The sequence below is a fragment of the Rhinolophus ferrumequinum genome, chromosome 10 (genome assembly GCF_004115265.2).
Source record: "Rhinolophus ferrumequinum isolate MPI-CBG mRhiFer1 chromosome 10, mRhiFer1_v1.p, whole genome shotgun sequence".
NCBI lineage: Eukaryota > Metazoa > Chordata > Mammalia > Chiroptera > Rhinolophidae > Rhinolophus > Rhinolophus ferrumequinum.
The window spans coordinates 65754238-65774570 of NC_046293.1; the positions used below are offsets into that span (position 1 = coordinate 65754238).

The 20333-nt window shown below is 39.2% G+C and overlaps 1 protein-coding gene across 1 annotated transcript in view; it reads left to right on the forward strand.

Moving 5' to 3' along the window:
• Positions 1 to 20333, forward strand: part of MYRFL (myelin regulatory factor like) — a 106257-nt gene that overhangs the window by 28152 nt on the left and 57772 nt on the right. The window contains exons 3-6 of the mRNA XM_033116129.1: positions 12425 to 12492; positions 12591 to 12834; positions 13628 to 13719; positions 18063 to 18213. Coding sequence (XP_032972020.1) covers positions 12425 to 12492; positions 12591 to 12834; positions 13628 to 13719; positions 18063 to 18213 — 555 coding nt within the window. The remainder of the gene's footprint in view (positions 1 to 12424; positions 12493 to 12590; positions 12835 to 13627; positions 13720 to 18062; positions 18214 to 20333) is intronic.

A 20333-nucleotide genomic window follows, 5' to 3' on the forward strand; every position in this document is an offset into this window, starting at 1 on the left:
AGAACTGACATCTTAGCAAATTGAGTGTTCCAATCCATGAACATGGTATATCTCTCATTTATTTAGGCCTTCTTTGGTTTCTTTCATTAGTGTTTATGGTTTTCAGCATACAAATCCTACACTAAATATTTTACATTTTTTCTCTGAGCTATTGTAAACATAACCCTTCCCACAGTTTTAGGTTCTAATTATTCATTACCATTGTAGGGAAATATTATTCATTTTTATATATTGGACTTGAGTCCTGCAATCTTAATGAAGTCACTTATTAGCCCTAGGAGCTTTTTTGTAGATTTCTTAGCATTTTCTATGCTGACAATCATGTCATCTGCAAACTGGAACATTTGTGTGTCTTTATTTCCAAACTGTATACCTTTTGATATTTTTTCTTGTCTTATTAAACTAGGTATTGGGTATAATGATGAATAGAGAAGTAGTGAGAGCAGATATCTCTGATCTTAGAGGGAAATCAATCGGTTTTTTTAATTATTAGGTATAATGTTAGCTGTAAGTTTTTTGCTTTACTAACTCAAGGATATTCTCTTCTACTCCTAGTTTGTTATCATGAATGGATGTTGATGTTGAATTTTGTCAAATATTATTTCTGTGTTTATCATGATTATATAGTTTTTTTCCTCCTGTCTATTAATATGGTGTGTTACTTTGCTTAATTTTCGAATATTGAAACAGACTTGTATTGCTGGGACAAATCCCAGTTAGTTGTGATCTATAATTTTTTTATATATTACTGGGTTCAATTTGCTAAAAATTATGTTGAAGATTTTGCATCTATGTTCATGAGAATATTGGTCTGCAGTATTTTTTTTCTTCTATGGCATTTTTCTGGCTTTACAATCAGAGTAATCAAAGGCTGATGAAATTAGTTGGAAAGTGTTCCCTCCTCTTAACTTCTCTGGGCGAGATTGTGTGGCATAGGATTTCTTTCTTTCCTACATATTTGGGAGAATTAAGCAGTAAAATAATCTGTGCCTGTAGTTTGCTTTGTTGGAAGATCTTAACTACAAATTAAATTTATCCAATAGATTCAGGACTATTCATCTTATCTCTTTCTGTTTTGGTGAATTTGGGTAGCTTGTTTCCGCTGCCCTCCCCCATGCCAAGTAATTGGTCCATTTCATATGTATGAACATGGAGTTGTTCATTGTATTTCTTATTAGCCTTCTGCAGACTCTGAGGAGTCTGTAGTGATAGTCTCTCTTCTATTCCTCATATTAGTAATTTGTTTCTTTTCTCTTTTTTAGATCAGTCTTATTAGATATTTATCACTTTTATTGCTTTTTTCAAATAAGCAGCTTTGGTTTCATTGATATTTTTCTATTTTGCTTGTTTTCAATTCCACTAATTTTTATTATTACACTTTTTTTATTTATTACACTTATTTTTATTATTTTTCTTCTTCTGCTTGCTTTAGGTTTAGTTTGCTCTTTTTTCCCCTAGATTCTTAAGGTGGAGGCTTGATTTGAATTCTTTATTTTGGACCTCTCTTTGTTTCCTAATTTAAGCATGCAATGCTATGCATTTCCCTCTCTCTGTGGCTTTAGCTGCCTCTCTCAGTTTTTGATATGCTATATTTTAATTTTCTTTCAGCTCAAAAGATTTTCTATTTTCTTGAGGCATCATCCTCTTTGGTTCATGGACAGGTGGAACTGTGTTGTTTAATTTCCAAATATTTGGGAATTTTCCATATATTTTTCTGCTATTGATTTCTAGTTTAACTCTATTATGGATGGAGAACATACTTTGTATGATTCTAATTCTTTTAAATTTGTTAAGGTTTGCTTTATGACCCAGGATATGGCCTATCTTGCTAAATGTTTATGTGCACTTGAAAAGAATGTGCATTCAGTTGCTTTTGAGTGAAGTATTCTATAAATGCTAATTAGGTCAAATTGGTTGACATTGTTCAGATCTTCTATATCATTGCTGATTTTTATCTACTTCTTTTATCTATTACTATGAGAGGAATGTTAAAAATTTTAAGAATGATTGTAGATTTAGAATTCTTTGTTGATAAGTTCTTTTCCCCCAGCACTTAAAAAATTTGACCTATTGCCTTCTGACCTCCATGGTTTCTGATGAGAAACAGTTATTTGTACCACGATTCCCTTGTATATAATATGTCATTTTTCTCCAGCTGCAAGATATTTTCTTTATCTTTGGTTTCCAGCAGTTTTATTATGATATGGCTCGATTTTATTGGTGATTATAGTATTTGGGATTTACTCAACTTTTCAAATATGTAAATTTACGTGTGTTTTTTCTTTCTTTTTTTTTTACTACCTCTGGAAGTTTTCAGCTATTATTTCTTCACACTTATTTTTCTGTACCAACATCGTTCTTTTCTCTTCCTAGGACTCCAACAATACAAATGTTAGATGTTTTGTACTGTACACAAGTCCCTGAGTCTCGATTGATTTTTTTTCCAATGGTTTTTCTCCCTGTTGTTTCTAATAGATAATTTCTGTTGATCTCTCCTCAAGTTCACTGACCCTGCTCTGTTATCTCCAGTCTGTTATTGAGCTCACTTCGGCATATCTGTAAATGCCCTCCCTCCTCTCCCCCATGAAAGACAGAGAGTGAAACCAAAGCTGAATCTCAATAGTAATGGAGAAACCTGTTTGCAGATATTTCTGGTAACTGGTTTTTGCTGCTCTTTGCCAATAAAAACTTCCTTACCAAATGACCATGAGTAAAAGGGAAACTCAACATTTTGCAAGCTAGTTACACACACACACACACACACACACACAAACACACACACACAATGAGTAAATTGCCCAATGTCTGAGCCTGCACTCTGAGCCAACTGTACTGCTCCAGGCACTGCATGGGCTGAACCCAGACACTAGTTGCCCTGTGCCTGCCCTCACATTCTTCTCACTCCAACCAAGCAGCCAGCATGAATTCCTGTGGGGAGGGTGGGCAATATATATCCTTACCATCTCGGGTCTGGAAACAACCTGCCAGTTTTCTAGTCTTTCTCCCCTATGTGACTTCTCCATAAGAGAAGGTATAGCTGATTCCACCACGGTTCTATTTAATCATCTGAATCACTTTTTGAACTAGCAGGAAAGAACTTGAGCTGTTTTTTGGGGAAAGTGAACAAAAGTCTTATTCAAAAAGCTATCTTTTTACCTGGGAGTTCTGAAATCTGCTATATGATCTTAGTCTCCATGATAATAATAGTTCTTCCTTCAGGACCAGAGATATCTCCCTATAGGCTATCGCTATTGGTTTGCCCAATCAGATTCACTCTACCTCTGGGGGTGGCTGAGGTGTGTAAGTAAGTAAAGGAAGGAGTTAATATTTTTTGAGCACTTACCAAGAGTTGGGCAGTATTCTTTGTACTTTACATAATCATTTATTTCATTATGTATTTGATTTTACACATTTTATTCTTTTAACAACTCTGCCAAATAGGCCCAATATTGTCCATATTTTGCAGATGAGGAGGCTGAGGTTTGAAGAGGTTAGATAACTCTCCATAGGTAAATAAGTGGCAAAGCTGGCATTAAAATGTGTCTGGCTCTAGAACACATGCCCTTTCTTCTATGTGCAGCTTTTCAATTCATTGATGTTTTAGGTGTTATTTTGGAGGAATGTGAACTTCAGGGAAATATATTAAATGTGTCTCACATTATCTGCCAAAGGTGTGACTCAGGATGGATCTGAGCCATAGTTTGCAAAGATTGTTGGCGATCTTGCCCATTAAAGAAAAGTCTTATGAACACTTAACCTGTCATTGCCTGATAAAAACTGCTCAGGTGCATGCAGTTGGGCTGCAATAAAAATCTGAGCGAGAACAAGTGGAAACAGGGCCAGTTCATGACCATAGAGTTGTTGGGCTTGTTCAACGATCATGACATCTGTACAACTTATTCAAATACTCCAAGTGTTGAGTATTTCTAAACACCAGGCTCTTTTCATAGCTTAGCTGCATTCCTCCCAATAGCCCTGGGATGCAGGTTTTCTTGCCTAGGTTTAAAGCTAGTGAAAGGCAGAGCGAGGATTCAAACCTGAGTTTACTGCACGTCCTGATTACTTCTTCGCTATTACATTACCTATGAATTGTGCTTTTAAAAATAATGTCAGTGACAACTCTTTTTTTTTTTTTAATTTATTGGGGTGACAATTGTTAGTAAAATTACATAGATTTCAGGTGTGCAATTCTGTATCACATCATTTATAAATTACATTGTGTGTTCACCACCCAGAGTCAGTTCTCCTTCCATCACCATATATTTGATCCCCCTTACCCTCATCTCCCACCCCCCAACCCCCTTACCCTCTGGTAACCACTAAATTACGTTCCCCAGATTAATTTTCAAACCCCGTGGCCATCCTGTGGTGTCAGTGACAACTCTTGATCTAAGTGATCTAAGAGACCACTAGACTGCAAACTTGCTGAGAGCCAGTTTGAATCTCACAGGCAGATCTTCAAATCTCAAAACATATTAAAAATTAGTTTATGGAATTATTGGCCCTGTAAGACAGATGCCCCTACATTCTCTATAGAAAACTGGTCCCATGAGATGCTATGGGGAAAAAAAATAAAAGTTCCATGATCAATTAATAAGCTTATGACTCACTGGCTTAAACAAAATTAAATAAACTTTACTGCAGGACTTTTCAGAGCTTTTGGTGTGTTAATGTGCAACTGGGGAAGGGAAATGCAGAGTTCCTCAAACTGATTTGGCCATAAACCCCTTTTGGGAAGCATGTTCCCATGTATGAGCATTGGGATATGCTGCTCAGGGCATTCTCATGTTTCCTTGTGAATCTGATTGGTCTGTTGGGCTGGGGACAGTCCTGTCAGTATGTGAAGGTTTCTGAAAATTGCCTGTAACCCTTTATTTCCTGTGTGGCAGAGTCCAGGACAGCTTCTGCATAGGACGAGCAGGCTGAAGTCTTCTCTGATTCCCTAGGTTAGCCAGCCAGTTACCAACTGGGATAAGGTGAGCTGTGGTAGTGGACATGCCGGGAAATGTCCAGGTGTGGAGAGCTGCTTGGAGGGCGGGAGGCTAGATAGTTAGGGGATAGAATAAAACTCAGGAGGTTGCAGTGAAAAAGGATATAGTGTGTGTGTGTGTGTGTGTGTGTGTGTGTGTGTGTGTGTGTAGAGGAAGGCAGACTCTGGAAAAGAGACTAGTGAATCTTCAAAACAGACTTTATTTCCTTTAAAAATGCACGAGATTGGGGAGATCACTTTGTGAATTATGTACACATCTAACCACTATGCTGTACACCTGAAACTAATATAAAATATTGAATGTCAATTGTAATTGAAAAATAAATAAAAACTTAAAACAATGTATGAGGTGACGCTTCACAGGTTTGAATGAGTGACTTCACAGGAAGGGAACTTAGAGACAAATTAAGTCTATTTTAATGGTTGAGATTAAGCATCTCATATTCTGGGTTTTACTTAGAACTTGGCTTATTGGGGTTGGATGGCAAACTGAATTAGGAGTCAATGACCAGCTGCGTATTTTAGTTGTGCTTCAGGAGGAATAGGGCTGATAAGCTCTTTACTGTGCTGTTATGAAAGGGAGTGAGGTAATACGCCTAGTTCTATGAGAAGAGCTTGTTAGAGGCTGTTTGAGTTCATTGACCTGTTTGACTTCTGGGTTCACCCTGATTCAGTAGGAGGAAGACTACACAGAAAGGCTGAAACATGGCGACCTCTCAATTCTAAAGAGATTTGTGGAGAATGAAAAAATTTGATTAGGTGAAAACATCGTGTTCTTTAGAGCATGAACTCTGGCCAGATGAATAATCTTGGGTGTTGTTTCACTTCATCAAACCCCAGTTTCATTGCCTGTTTCAATAGTACCTGTTTCAATACTAGAGATTAGATGAGACAACACAGGCAGAGGGCTAGCTGGGTGTCTGGCCCAGAGTAGGTTTTCCGTAAAGGTTATATATTTCTAAAGGAGCAGAAGATGGGTGTGAGGGATGTCAGGTTCCTTGCCATTTGCCAAGGTCAGGCTGGAGGGAAGGAGTGAGGTCATGCTTTTCTTGCCTGTCACTGCCCCATCATGAAATGATTTTCTTGGGCTACCTTATTCACTGGTGGCATTTATGCCATGACCCTTTCCTATCCCAAGTTCTAGGTGGTGGGTACAAACCCTAACTAAGCTCGATCAAGTATTTTTTGAGTACCTACTACATGCTCACTACTGGGCACGATGCAGGACACACACACCCACCCACACACTATTAAGATATACTCTTAATGTGAATGGCCTTGTGGGAGGATACATCGTACCCATGAAAAATTGGAGAAAATACTTTAAAGAGTGACTGCTTTTATAGTTGCATAATGGGGTACGACTGTGAACAAGACAGATGAAACCCCCTCTAAGGAAGTGTGGTGGGAAGCAGTCTTCCCTGAAGGGCACTCAAGCATTTCTCTCTGAGTTGGTGGTGCGTGGGGATGAAAAAAGCAGACTGACTTGTAGGTTTAAGTATTGTGTTTCAGTTCTCCCCAGACAGCACATTTCCTTATTGCCTGCTCCTGGGTTAAGTCATTCCCAGGCCTTCACTCTTGGTACTGCACTGCTGTCGTGTCACTCTGGTGGCAAGAGAAAGACAATGGCGTGTAGTATAACGTCATTCCATGAGATAAGAAAAATAAGTGTAAGGCAAGGGGGTAGAAAGTGAGGGGTGGTCGCTTTAGATTGGGTGGTCAGGAAAGCCCTCTCTCGACACATGAATTTATATATATCAACATATTTACGGCTATAGGTGATGTACAAAAGTAGCACTTCACATTTATGAAGCACTAACTCTGTAAAAGGCACCGTGCTGAGTTGAGCTCACTGTGCGATAGAACTTTACAGAAAGGGCAGAGGGGTGTGAAGGCACTGGGGGAGTCTTTGGAGAAAACGGATTGGACTGCTGGAGTGCAGGCTGTCCCAGCTGGGTATGCACATGAAACCCATGTCTTCATACTGGACGATGTCCTGCACAGTGCCTAGTAGAGGCATCAGGACATAGTAGGCACTCAATAAATACCTGCTCAAGCCTGGTTGCAATCTGAAAGAAATACATACTGGCTGCTTTGGGGGCAGCATGCAGAGGTCATGGATGTACGTATAATCCCCATCAGCTGGAGGGTAAAAGTCTGTTCTGCACCCTCTCTTTTGGTTTGCATGGCATTCAACCTCCAGGGGACTGTGTTTCTCCATTTGTCCTTCAAAACTCAAAACAAGTTGTGTGTCTGAGACAAAAGGGTTTAGAAGGCAAATTATTATTATTATTGTTTTTTTAATCAGCAGCTAAGAATCTTTTGATTGTTTCAACTATCTCCTACACAAGTTAGAGACAGAGATAGCCCCTCAGGGAGAGACCTATTTTGTCTGTTGCTTCCTAGGCCCACGTCATGGAAATCCCTTTGGCTTCATAGGCAAATTCAGAGGAGAAAGTCCAAAAACAGTCTCAGGTACATTGCTGGGTTTCCTGACATGGTGCCTGTGAGTGTGGAGAAGTTAGCAGCTTAGAAACAGTCCCAAACAACAGTGTTTTTCTTGAAGTTAATCATTGCCCTTGTTTTAACAATTTGCTTAGTTTTTTTAAAAAGTAATTTGCTTAGTTTTGAAAGTAGCTGTCATTAATTCTTCCCTCAAACTCTCTGAAAAGAACTGCAAAATTTCTCTCCATATATTAAAATGCATCAAGCATGGAGTGCAGTGAAATAAAGGAGTAACTGTGATAAGTTTTGGAAGGGAGACTAAATTTTAAGGAAAGCAGTTAAAAATTTTAAATCTTCTTTTTAAAACCACCAACACATATTGCTGCCACTCAATCGAGGACCTTTGGTTCTCCACAAAGGAATGGAGTAGGCATTCCTGCTTATAATACGCCAAGGCATATTTCTCATGTAAATTGATAATTTACTTAGGATTTTCAGTTTTTATTAACGTTATTGAATTCCACGGTACTGATAATGTAAAGGTAACTTAACAACTGCCTAGAATCTTGAATGTGGAATTGTGAGGCCAAAGAGTCAATTACTAAATTTAATTTGTAGATTCATAAGAGGGATATAGGGACAGAATTTAAAAAGTCAAATGGTACCGTATATATGGCTTATAATGAAACCCAGCAACCCTCTGCCCTCCTCCTCCCTATGTCGCTTGCAGAGGATCTTGGCTCTCCCAGAGGCAGATACTTTTCAATCCTTTTAGATACTGTATTTCCTCCACCTTTTATTTAGATGATGCTTTTATATTGCTGTTCTTGCTCTCTATATTTTAAGAACTTAATATCATCTATATAAAATACAGAAATCTTCAAATGTATAATTTCATTTACGCTCCATTCCCATCCTCTATACTATAGTTGTGTGAAGTATTACAACTACATGCATTACAAACTCTACAAGATAATGTTACAATTTTTACTTGCCACAGTCCCACTGTGTTTCCAGGAAAATAAGACCTAGCCGGACCACCAGCTCTAATGTATCTTTTGGAGCAAAAATTTATATAAGACCTGGTTTTACATTACATGATATTATATAAGACCCAGTCTTATATTATAGTAAAATAAGACCAGGTTTTATATTAATTTTTGCTCCAAAAGACGCATTAGAGCTGATGGTTCGGCTAGGTCTTATTTTTGGGGAAACACGGTATATATTTTAAAGAAATTAAGAGAAAAAGTAATTTGCATTCAGATATATACCATTTTTTATTCTCTGCATTCCTTCCTAAAGTTGATATTTCCCTTTAGCCTGAATAATATCTTTAACATTTCTTATTGTGCATGTCTTTTCACGGATTCACTTAAAATTTTCTTTGTCTGAAAATGTCTTTATTTTGCTTTCATTCTTGAAGGGTATTTTCAATGGATATTCAATGGATATAAAATTCTAGATTGTCAGTTTTGATTTTTTTTCTAGCACTTTAAAGATATTGTTGTGCTGTCTTCTCACCTTTGGAGATTTTGTCGAGAAGTCATTGATCATTTGAACCATTATCCTTCATGTAATGTGTTAATTTTATCTGGCTACTTTTGAGAATTTCTCTTAATTTGTGGTTTCAGCTATTTAACACAGTTGACTTAGGTGCAATGTTCTCTATGTCTACCTTGCTTAAGATTTGGTGAGCCTCTTGAACCTATAAATGTATATCTTTTACCAAATTTGGGAAATTTTTGGCCATTATATCTTTATTTTTCTGCTCCGTCCTCTCCATAGATTCATGAATGTCTTCTTATCTCCCTCTTTTTTAGTTTATTTTTTTCTCTGTTCTTTAGACTGGATGATATCGACGGATCTATCTTCAAGTTCTGTTATGCCACCAAGTAATTTTTTTTCAGCATTTTTATTTTCATATATAAAATTGTTTTCAATTCTAAAATTTCCACCTATGTCTTTTTTTTTTTTTGTAACAGTTTTTATATCTTTGCTGAGATTTTGTCTTTAAAACATTTTTCACAAACACATTTTCTTCTGTTCCATTAAGGTTAGTTATTATAGCTGCTTTAAAATCCTTGTTTGCTAATCCAGTGTCTGGATCATCCCTGGATTGGTGTTCACTGACTGTTTTATCCCTCGAGGCTAGGCTGTATTGTCCTGTTTCTTTGTTGAATAATTCTTTTGTTGTTGTAATAGTGAGTTGTATATTTACGGGTAACATTGTTTTTGGAGTTGTTTTCTCAGTTTATTCATCAACTTAGAGTTTGTAACCAAAAGATGCTTATTCCTACTGAGTAATTGAGAACTTCTTAATTATATCCTGACATCGTGAATGTCTAGATTCTTTTATATTCCTCTGGAGAGTATATATACTTTGGTTTACTAGGCAATTATATTGCTTAGACTCAATTTGTAAAGTCTATCTCTTGGACAGTAACTCAAATTTCAGTTCAGTCCTTGGTCTTTTGGTCGGTCTGTGTGCAGTCAGCCCCACACATGGGTGATTCAGGAGTCAGTAGGTACTTGGGCCAAGTTTATACATAAAATCTGGGGTTTCTTCTCTCTCAATCTCTCTTTCCCAAGATTCCACTTTCACTTTCAGTACCTGTGCTTGCCCCAAACTCTGTTCTCTGGTTTCTTAGGACAGAAAGATTATAGGCTTTATTGGCGTTTTAGCTGTTCTGTGATTCTGACTTCAACCAGCTCTAAGGCTAAAATCTATAAACAGGTAATAACTTATACCATTACCTTAGTGCAAGTTTCAGTGCTGCTCCAGAATCTTTTTGCTTTTGTTTACTTTCTAGTGTTTTAGGGTAGATAAAAAAAAGTTTCCCCAGAGTGTATAGTTTTCATCAGTGGGTGGGTTAGGTCAGGTAGGAGCTTACCCGTCTTATCAGGAGTAGAAGAGCTTTCTTTGGTGATTCTTTTGCATTCCTTATTTATCTAGTTGTTTGTTCTCTGTCTTTAATGTTCAAAGGCTTTCTGAAAATGTCAGGTCCTTCGTTTGTTCTTCTTTAAGATGTTCTGTGTATAAGCCATTTTTCTCAAAGGATGGGTTTCATTGTAGAGAGATTAGGCAGGGACTGGCCATTTCCTTGGGTGATTTCAAAATATCATTTATCCCCTCCTGCAGACACCTAATTTTTCTAGGGAAGGAACTTCTATCGTGTTTCCCCGAAAATAAGACCTAGACAGACAATCAGCTCTAATGCGTCTTTTGGAGCAAAAATTAACATAAGACCCAGTCTTATTTTACTATAAGACTGAGTATAATATAATATATAATATAATTAATATAATATAATATAATACTGGGTCTTATATAATGTAAGACTGGGTCTAATATGATATGATATAATATAATATATGATATGATATGATATGATATGATATGATATGATATAATATAATATAATACAATATAATATAATACAATACAATATAATACAATACAATATAATATAATACAATATAATATAATATGGGGTCTTATATTAATTTGTGCTCCCAAAGACGCATTAGAGCTGGTTGTCTGGCTAGGTCTTATTTTCGGGGAAACACGGTAATTTCTTACTGTGGAAAATCTGCTTGGATATCTGCAAAGACAAGTTGAGGAAGGGTCTCACAGTTCAGCATTTAGACTTTTAATTAATCTTTCCATTTTTAGCCCAGGAGCTCCATAGTCTCCTTGGATCCATTTCTCCAGAGTTAAGTTGGAGAAATCTTACTTAACTTTGTAGCTTCTGTTGAGGTGGTGGAGGTAGTTGCTCCAACCATTTCTTAATCAAACTTTCAATTAATCCTTTTGTTTTCAGCCCCACCTTACCCCTGAATTCAGAGGTTCCTGGTGACTCTAATTCTTGGGCTTTTCTGGAGTTGCATTCAAATTGGATAACTTATTGTTGGCTCCTACATTCCCTTCACAGTCCCCAGGAACTCCTGTTTTTACTTTTTCCATTCTGCTGACTCAGTTACCATCTATCCTACTTCTGTCTGCACCAATGTCATTGAAATATGGTCTGGTGTGTTCTCAGCTCATGAGTTCTATGTACTTTCGTGTTTATGCCTCTGTATTCCTTTCCTTTCATTTGAGTGGGGCTTTTGGAGAAAGGTGAATGTATGTTCTCTCTTCCCTTATTAATAAGAAGTGAAAGGATTATAAACAACCAATTTAAGAAGAAAACATAACTTTTCTGGTAAATAATAAAAACTGACTTTTCTCCTTATTGTAAGAGGTTGAAATTTTAATCAACCACACACAGCAGCTTCCTCTCCAGGAAGAGAATTAAATGGAGGGTGATGGTGCTTATATATGACTTATAATCACAGAATTTCTGAGCCATAAGGGACTATAGATTTTTTGGAACAGAAGTTTTCACACTTTGTTAATGGTGGTACTCGTTTTTTTAATGAAATTTTACTCGTACCTCAATATATAAAACAGAAAAAAGTTATGCATTCTTTTCCCCAGGCACTAAAAAAATTTTTTTTAATAAAACCCCTGAGCTCCTTCCAAGAACTTTGGGATCTCCCAGAGCACAGATGGAAAACCATTGCTTCAGTGGTGACATTTTATATTGTCTTAGCCCCAACACTATGTACAACCATCTCTCTGGTGTAAGCACCTTGAGAATGTTAAAAAGCAATAATGAGCACTCATTATGTTATGCATTTTAACATATTTAATTCTCACAGTGATGCTATGAGGAAAGTATAATGATTATTCCCATTTTGTAGGTGAGGAAACAGAAGGCCTGGAAAGGCTCAGTACTTGTTCGTGATACACAGCTAGGAAGTGGAAGAGCTGGGTCTGTCTGACTCAAAGCCCACTCATTTAACACAGGGCACTGGCATGACCCTGGAAACCCCTGGAACCATCCCTGGGGGTATTGTACACTGAGGGCTGCTTCCTGTTTGTGACAAAAATATAAAGATGGAATAGGTTACAACAAAAAGTCAACACCTGTCTCTAACCTTCAGGCACCGGCAGCTCCCGGATACCCCACCCTACTCTGCGTCAGACTCCTGCTCTCCTCCACAGGTCAAAGGTGAGTGCCCTTGGCTTCTGGCCCATCGTGCACTGTTCCTCCTCTTGGACTCTGGGTGGTGAGGAAGAGAGGCCCGTCTCACCTGTGTGTTCCCCCAGGTACATGCTGCCCGACTCGTAGGACTCCAGCTCCTTTTCTCCAGTCCGCCGCTGCACCTGGGACACTGCCTGTGCACCTGCCACAGAGCTCCTCGGAAATGATGAACTCTGGCCTTATCCACAGTGGCTTTCACAACTGCTACCCAAACACCAGTCATCCTGCGACCGTCCTGGACCAATCTGTGTCCTCCCATCTGGCGATAAGTTGTTCTTACCATCAGCAGCCTCTGTGCCACAGCCCTGGGTAAAGAGCAAGATAATGAATTCTGAAAGACCTCAGTGCAGCCAGCCCCCCCGCAGTGCCAGTAGAGAATGAACAGTGGCGTCCCCTCCAGCAGATGGCAATGTTGAGACATGTATCAGGCATGGCCAGGCCCAGTGCTCTTGGCTTTAGACCATCTTTTAATTAAAAACCCACTAAACCCAAGGTCCTCATTCAATGAAAAGCTAAAGTGTCAGAATTATATAAGGAGATGCTGGGTGATGGAGAAAGCACTGCTTGTGTGTGTAGCCTCAGCTACTGTACTCGAGGGAATTTGTGAATGAGCTCTCAAACAACTATGTGAGTTGAACATTCACTAATATTCTTTTCTTCTCTTTTCCGTCCTTTCCCATTTTCTACCTTTTATTCTAACTTTTGTACCTAGAAGATGGCAAAAAGAGTAAAGGCCATTAAAAATTGTGGCAAAATTCCATATGAAAAAAAAATTCAGGTATAAAATGTGTACTTATATTTTAAGTCTGTATCTTCTCTGTCTCCTTGAGTCCTCTGCCTTTGAAAATGTCATCAGTTTATTTTTCAAGGTGAATCCCAGATCCATTGGATAGAGGAAAATGAAGTTTCAGACTAGTAGAATTCATGGAATAGGCGCTTGCTCCATTCATTCCATGAATGGATCTGGTTTTGCAGACTAGTAAGGCTCAAGGAACCTTAATTTAGGAAGGCAGAGAACACAGACCTGGGAAAGAAATTTGATTTAATGTAATATGGAGTGCAAAGAAGAGCCCTAACCTGCCTTTTGGTTTCTCGATTTTAGAACCTCATTGCCACCAACCAAGAAGCGGAAGTGCACACAGACGCTGGAGGACTCCGGGGACGGGCAAACGTGGGCCCACCACTCCTGCCCAAGTGAGCCAACCCAGGGCCTGTCACTGCCCTGCCCATTCAGTCAGGGTTTTTTTTTTTTAACCAGCCTTGGAGCAGCCCTACAGACTTATTTTCTCTCTCATAGAAAGGCAGTGATAGGTTCTGGGAGTTTATATCTTCCCTCTTGACAGACTGTTTCACGCGGCCTCAGGTGGGGTCACACAGGAGCTCCCAGGAAGACATGCCATTCGCTGTCTCTGCTGGGGATGAAACACCAGTCCTTTCAATTTCAGGGGCAGTGTGTCTCAGAGGACTCAGACTCTAGGCAGCACCTTCAAGAGCCTGCCGGTGTGCTCATTGCTTTGTTCAGTGGCATCCTTCTCAACCTCAGTGTGCAACAGATAACCCGGGGATCCTGGTAAAATGCAGATTCTGAGTCAGTAGGCCTGCAATGGGGTGTGAGATCCCGCCTTCCTCACAAGCTCCCAGGTGATGGATGCTGCTGGCTCCTGGAAGGCCACTGAGAAGCAAGACTTCCAAGGATTTCTCCAGTGGAGCAGGGAGGCAGAAAGTTCAGCTTCCTTAGCACTCACTTCAAATGAGCAGGTTTCCAGCAGATCTTTGAAACTTTGTAAAATCATTTTAGAAGTCTTTTAGCACCATCATCTGATGCCCAAGTGGTCATCCTCCCCCCACTACCTTTTTTTTTTTTTGTCTTATATAACATTATGTTTTGAGGGTAGAGACCTGATCAAGTTCAGAACAAATGGGGTTATTTAAGTCGGAAGCCTTGAACTTCAGAATTTTCAGAGTAAATGCTATGGCACTTACTAGGAAAAAGGATAATACTCTGTACCAATTCTTTTAGCCACTGTAAATAGTCAAAAGTAGGTGGTGTGAATAGTGCCCCAAATTCAGGGCACCAAGTCACAATCTCTTTTATTCCCATGTATCAGTTTGGCAAGAAGTCCAAGATTTCCCTCGTGGGGTTCCCCTTCCCACGTTTGTCCCCAAAGCCCAGGGGTTTGGACTGCCCTGAAAGTAGACGCGTGTGGCTTTCTCACCTGCTTGTGTGGCTGATTTTGCCTTTCACAGCCACATGACAAGAGCTGGTCCCCTCCCGGACATCTGGCCTCAGCTCCAGCATAGGCTGTGGGGATCCTTCGTGGACAATGACTTCACCCTCTCAGCCAAGTCCACACATCGCCACCCCCTAGGAGGTCTGTGATCACACATGCTCGGCATCCAGGCCTTGTATAAACAAAACTTCTTACTGTCTTCTTTTCTTTTCCATGGATCCACCATGGCCAGTAGTTGCTTGGTTTTTCTTCAACCCTAGAGACACAAAATGCTAACTCAAAGCCCCCTTTCCGAATAATATAGAGCTCTCTCTCCGCCTTCTCATGAAAAGTTACTCTAATTTCTTCAGGGATCATTGCATCCAGCCTGCAGCTTCCATATGATTCTCCAACACAAAACTGAGTAAATTCTTAGCCAGACGAGAGAACCATCTGTTCACTCCCCCACAGATGCACCAGCTCACCGAGAGTCCTGGGCAAACCTTCCAAGAGTTTCCTCATCTAACCAGATTGTTGCTCAAATCATCCTGGCCATTTCAGAGTTAGGCAACATCCTGTGATTTTCTACTGCTGTCCCTGGAAAGGGCATTGATTTTTCACCCTCTCCACAGAACAGCCATGGAAGACAAACTAGAATGTCCCAACAGATAGGAATCCTCCAATCCCTTGTTTAACTCCTACTTAAAGGTCACTGAAAAGCTGACTGAAAATAACTGACTCCAGCTAACAGTTCCCAGGGCAAAAAAGGCAGGGGTGGGAGGGGGCAAAAATCCAAATGCATGTTTTCATTACAGTTACAGAGGAGCTATGATGGGAACCGGTGGGAAATGCCATTATCCTGGAGGAAAATGGCCCCTGCCCACTGCCCACCCTCCCTTCCTGCACCTGGGGGAGTGGAGCTGCCCTTTAGCAGCTTCCCCCTGGCACCTTGTCCCTGCCACCATGCTTGAGTGGGAAAGGGCCTGAGCTAGCTGGTATTCATTCACTAAGCACATGGCGTTAGTTATGTCACATCAGACAGCATTACCATGGAGGCCAAGAACAGAAGTATTTGCCAAGGCTTCTTGGGAACAGCTGAGTCGCCTTTGTTGAAACAAGTACGTGTGATGACACCATTGTTTAAACCCTTACTGTGGCCTACGCTATGCTAAGCACGTGCAGACATCACTCATTGAATCCCTTCAACAATCCTGGAGTGTGTCAGAGGGTTACTCCCAGAGACCTTAAACCATTTTCCTAAGATTGTACAGCCATTCAACGTCGAGTTGGGATTCAAAGCCATTTCCATCGGAGTGCAAACTTCAAGCTCTTGAACACCCTTTTTACCCTCTCTTCATTGGAGGACAGAGGAAAGGATGATGGAAGAACCAGTTTCTCCCTTTCTCTATATTTGGCATAAGCAGGAGAATGATGAAAAGGTTTTGTTGTTGTTTTTGTTTTCTTGAAAAACTTTTGGAGGAGTGAAGGCATGAAGAGCCTTACATTGTCAAACTCCTGTATTCCTATCTGGGAAAAAGTTTCTCAGGATTTTGACAAATCATTCCCAAATTTATATTTACAAAAACCAAAAAAGAAAAAAAACAACAAAAAAAGATGTTTTGCTTATGTGACATGTCATAGTGATACGCCACGAAAAACACACTTTTTGTAACATTTGGGACCAAAAACAACCTGAAGCAGTTGTTCTGGTATTTATTTATTCCAGGAAGTCCTCAATGAAAGTTTAAAGAAAGGAAATTTGATGAGTGAAAGAAAACGCAGCCATATCCCTCCTGCATTTTCCAAGCTGTGGGCTAATACACTTTCTATAGGAGATAAGATCATATTTCTGTGTTGTTCTTACAGCCTGAACTTGATCTTGTGAACACCTACTATTTCCTTTTCACTTCTGGTGTCAGCCATGAGTGATGGTAGGGGAGTTAAAAAGAAAAGGGGAACAGCAAACATACCAATCGAATTTACATAAAAATTATCTGCAGTTGAATTGTACAGTTTGGAGGCACACTCAAATAATGACAAACAACTTGCAAGGATTATGCAAAAATAGTAATTTGCACATGTGAAATTGCAGTTATTTGACCATTTCTGACATACAAAAGTAGCAATTTTATATAGTTCATACTACATGTTAACAAGATATTTTCTATCACTTTATCTTGCTTGGTATCAGCTTCTTAGAATGCTGTCACTTGTGTTACGTTATTCTCTCTGCGTACATAATGTTGCAAGTTGGGCAGGACACCTGTTTTAATTTCTGTTTTGCAGTTGAGGGAAGTAAAACACTGAGTGAATAAATAACTCCTCTAAATTCAAAAAGCTTCAATGGACTTTTGTTCAAAACCCTCCTCAATTTCCTTTCTCTGTATAATGTTCCCCTCCTTTGTTTGTTGGACTTGCCTATGGCTTTTATTATAGCTTGCTTGTCCAGAATTGCAATTCTTTGTTGTTCCAGAATAAACCCATTTTTGCTGGTAAAAAAAAAAAAGCTAGTTGGACCACAGAATCTTGGTGCCACAAGGGACCTGTAACAAATTAGAATGTATTGGTTACAATTCACAACAACAACAACAACAACAACAACAAAAACAGGACAAAACCCAAAACCTCAAAGTGCCTTAAGCAAAACACGAACCAACATAAAAAACAAAATCGGGATTTGTTGACTTCTGTAACCCAAGAGTTTAGGATTGGATTCCAGAACTCAAATTATGCCATCAGGACTGGGTGCCCTTCCATCTCAACAATGCCTTCTGCTGTGCTGGCAGACGTTCCCCTCACGTCCCCAAATGGTGCCAGCGCTCTTGGGGATGTATCTCACAGGTTCAAACCTCATGGAAAAGAGGAGCATCTTGGAACCCTCGTTCCCTGAAGTGTTGAGAGCCTCTCTGCTTGGAGTGGATTAGGCCATGTGTCCATCTGATGCAATTACTGATGCAAATAGTGAATGCTTTACTTTGGTTGAGCAAGCCCAGGTCCCCTACCCTCCTCAGGCTATGAGAGACTTCCCTGGAACCACACAGAACAGATGTGAGGAGATACTGTGCCAGAGGACCTGTGGATAGATACTGAGGGCAACGTCTCCAGCACGTGCTCACCATGGCACCTTAGAGATCACTGACCTTAAGTTGCTCTTTCTACAGATGAGGAAACAAAGCTAGCCACATGCTTCCTGCCTCCCGACCGTTGTCACTTCCCACATGGTCCCTCTGCCTCCTGCATGGCCTGTTACTTAGTTCCATGCAGCTGTCTGTGAGTCTAGAAAAAACAGCCTGGGGGGAAGATTCTAACACCCCTGTTTCTTTGCAGTGACAGGTAGGAGTCACAGCAGTGAACTGCAAGACGACGACAGTGAGGGACAGAAGGCGGCGCTTGTGGACCAGTTCTTTCCTGCTCTGAAGTGGCAGCCATACCAAAGTGTTCCTTGGCATAGTTTATTAAATAATCATTACAAAACACTGTAAGTGGCCTGAGGAATCCCTTGCAATGGGCTGGCGAGTGAGAAAGACAGTGCTAACTCTTAAGACTAAACCCAAGAATTTGGGCTTTGCTGCCACCCCTGATCAAATGGGATGGGTCAGTGAGAAAGTGTGTCTTACTCCTTACGTTGGTGTCGTTTTAGATAATCTTTATTGGTTCCCTATAATGATCAATATGCAAGTTAGCTAGTGACCTCTTATTCTTCACCCTTTGTTTCCCTCTTCAACATGTGATTCATACATGATTTCTAAACTTGCAGCTAATTCTCATGAGGCAGTTGCCAACCAAGCGTATTCTATTTTCCATGTATTCACTCCTTTTGGTTTGCATTCTAACTGTTGAATAGCTGGGACTTGGGTTTCTGGCCTTCAGGAATCCAGACTGGTAGTTCTAACTTGTTATAAGTTACCCACTAAACAATGGACGGAGAGGCAATCTTGCTGAGATCACAGTACAGTCTAAACTAAAAGCTAGAAAACGGAGATTTCCCAAATTACTAACATTTAATCCTGTAGTTAATTTAAAATTCCAGAGAATACATTTTGGGGACCACAATACAGTTTTAGCTAGTGACACCTTCCTCCCCCAATATCTATGCTACGAATCAGGATTGTCAAGCTCATTCTCAATATACCCTGCAGCAATCATGGTCCATGGTTTTGTATTCCAAGACTGAAATCAAACCGTACAAAATATCCTTAAATGGAAAAGTTTCATCCTATTCTTACGACATTATAGTTTCAAGAAACAAATGTGGACTTGTGCATTATTGCTCTTAAAACATTCTTTAAAACTTTTCTTTATTCCTGGGGATATGATTTACCCACCTAACTCTTCTAGAATTTTCATTGATTATAAATGCCTTCTTGAAACACGAGAAAATGTTAATGGTTAGAGAGTAGGATTTTTTTCAAGTAAAAAAATGTGAAATTTTCAAGTAAAAAAATGTGAAATGAGAAATGCTGCCCTGCAAACTTCAGGACCTTCGTGGTATTCACCTTCCAAATTCAAATATACGTTTTTTTAAGAGCAAAACTTATTGCTAGGATTTTTATGTTCAATCAACTAGAAGGAAGAAAACTTTTCCTTAAAACAAAATCTAAGGAGTTAAACAGATTTTGGGAGTTGGTGTGTTTCATAGGAGGCAGAAAGAAGCAAATTGCTAATTGTGTCATTGGAATGTCACAACTTTGCAATTTGGCCACTGTGTGCACTTAGAAAAAGTAAGTCGTTAGGTCGTGGTTTTGAGTCTTATCCTTCATTTGATTATCTTTTGGGGAATGTTCCATGCTCTATCTTAAATACTAAGACCAAGGTATGAAACTGTCATACACAGGCACAGATTTTTAATTGACAACTTTAAAGCTTCCTAGTCCTATGCATCTGAATTAATTGAGTTTTTGAGGTAACTGTTATCTCTCTTCTTACTTGAATAGATTTTTTTTTTTTTTAAAGTTTATTTGAGCAGCCAATCTCTGGTCCACTGATCTGGAAAAATACGAAGAACAAAAATGGTATCAATTCAAAGGTGTAGAGGTATATTTATTTTGAAGCCGTAATTCACTTAAGCAAAAAAAAAAAAAAAGAAGGAAATCTTCATCTGGGTTAGAATCAGGCCCTCTCAATTTCACTACTCATATCATTGAGACGGAAAATCACTTGTCACTTCTTTGATTATTATGTCTGATTCGTTAGGAAAACATCGTTTCCCTAAATTACCTAAAAGCAATAACGTTAGGGGATTGAAAATGTATCAGATCTTTTTTTTCTGAATGATATTTAAAACCTATGTTAAAAAGAGCTTTTGAAAAGCCAATTTAGTTGACTTTTACAATTAACTTTTGATATCGAAAATAGAATTGTTATTCTTAGGTAAATAGATATCTATAACCAGAGATTGGTGTGTAAGATTTGGAATAATCTTTAAAAGTGTACCTATTGGATGATTCAGTTTCTGTTCCAGCTGTCCTTATATTTCAGGCTACTACTCATATGTGAACTATAAACCTTACCTTCTTCCTTCAGAGTTTTTGACAGTGAAACATGGAAAATCACAAAAGATATTTCCTTTTTTTTCTCAACCAAGACAGTTCTTACTAC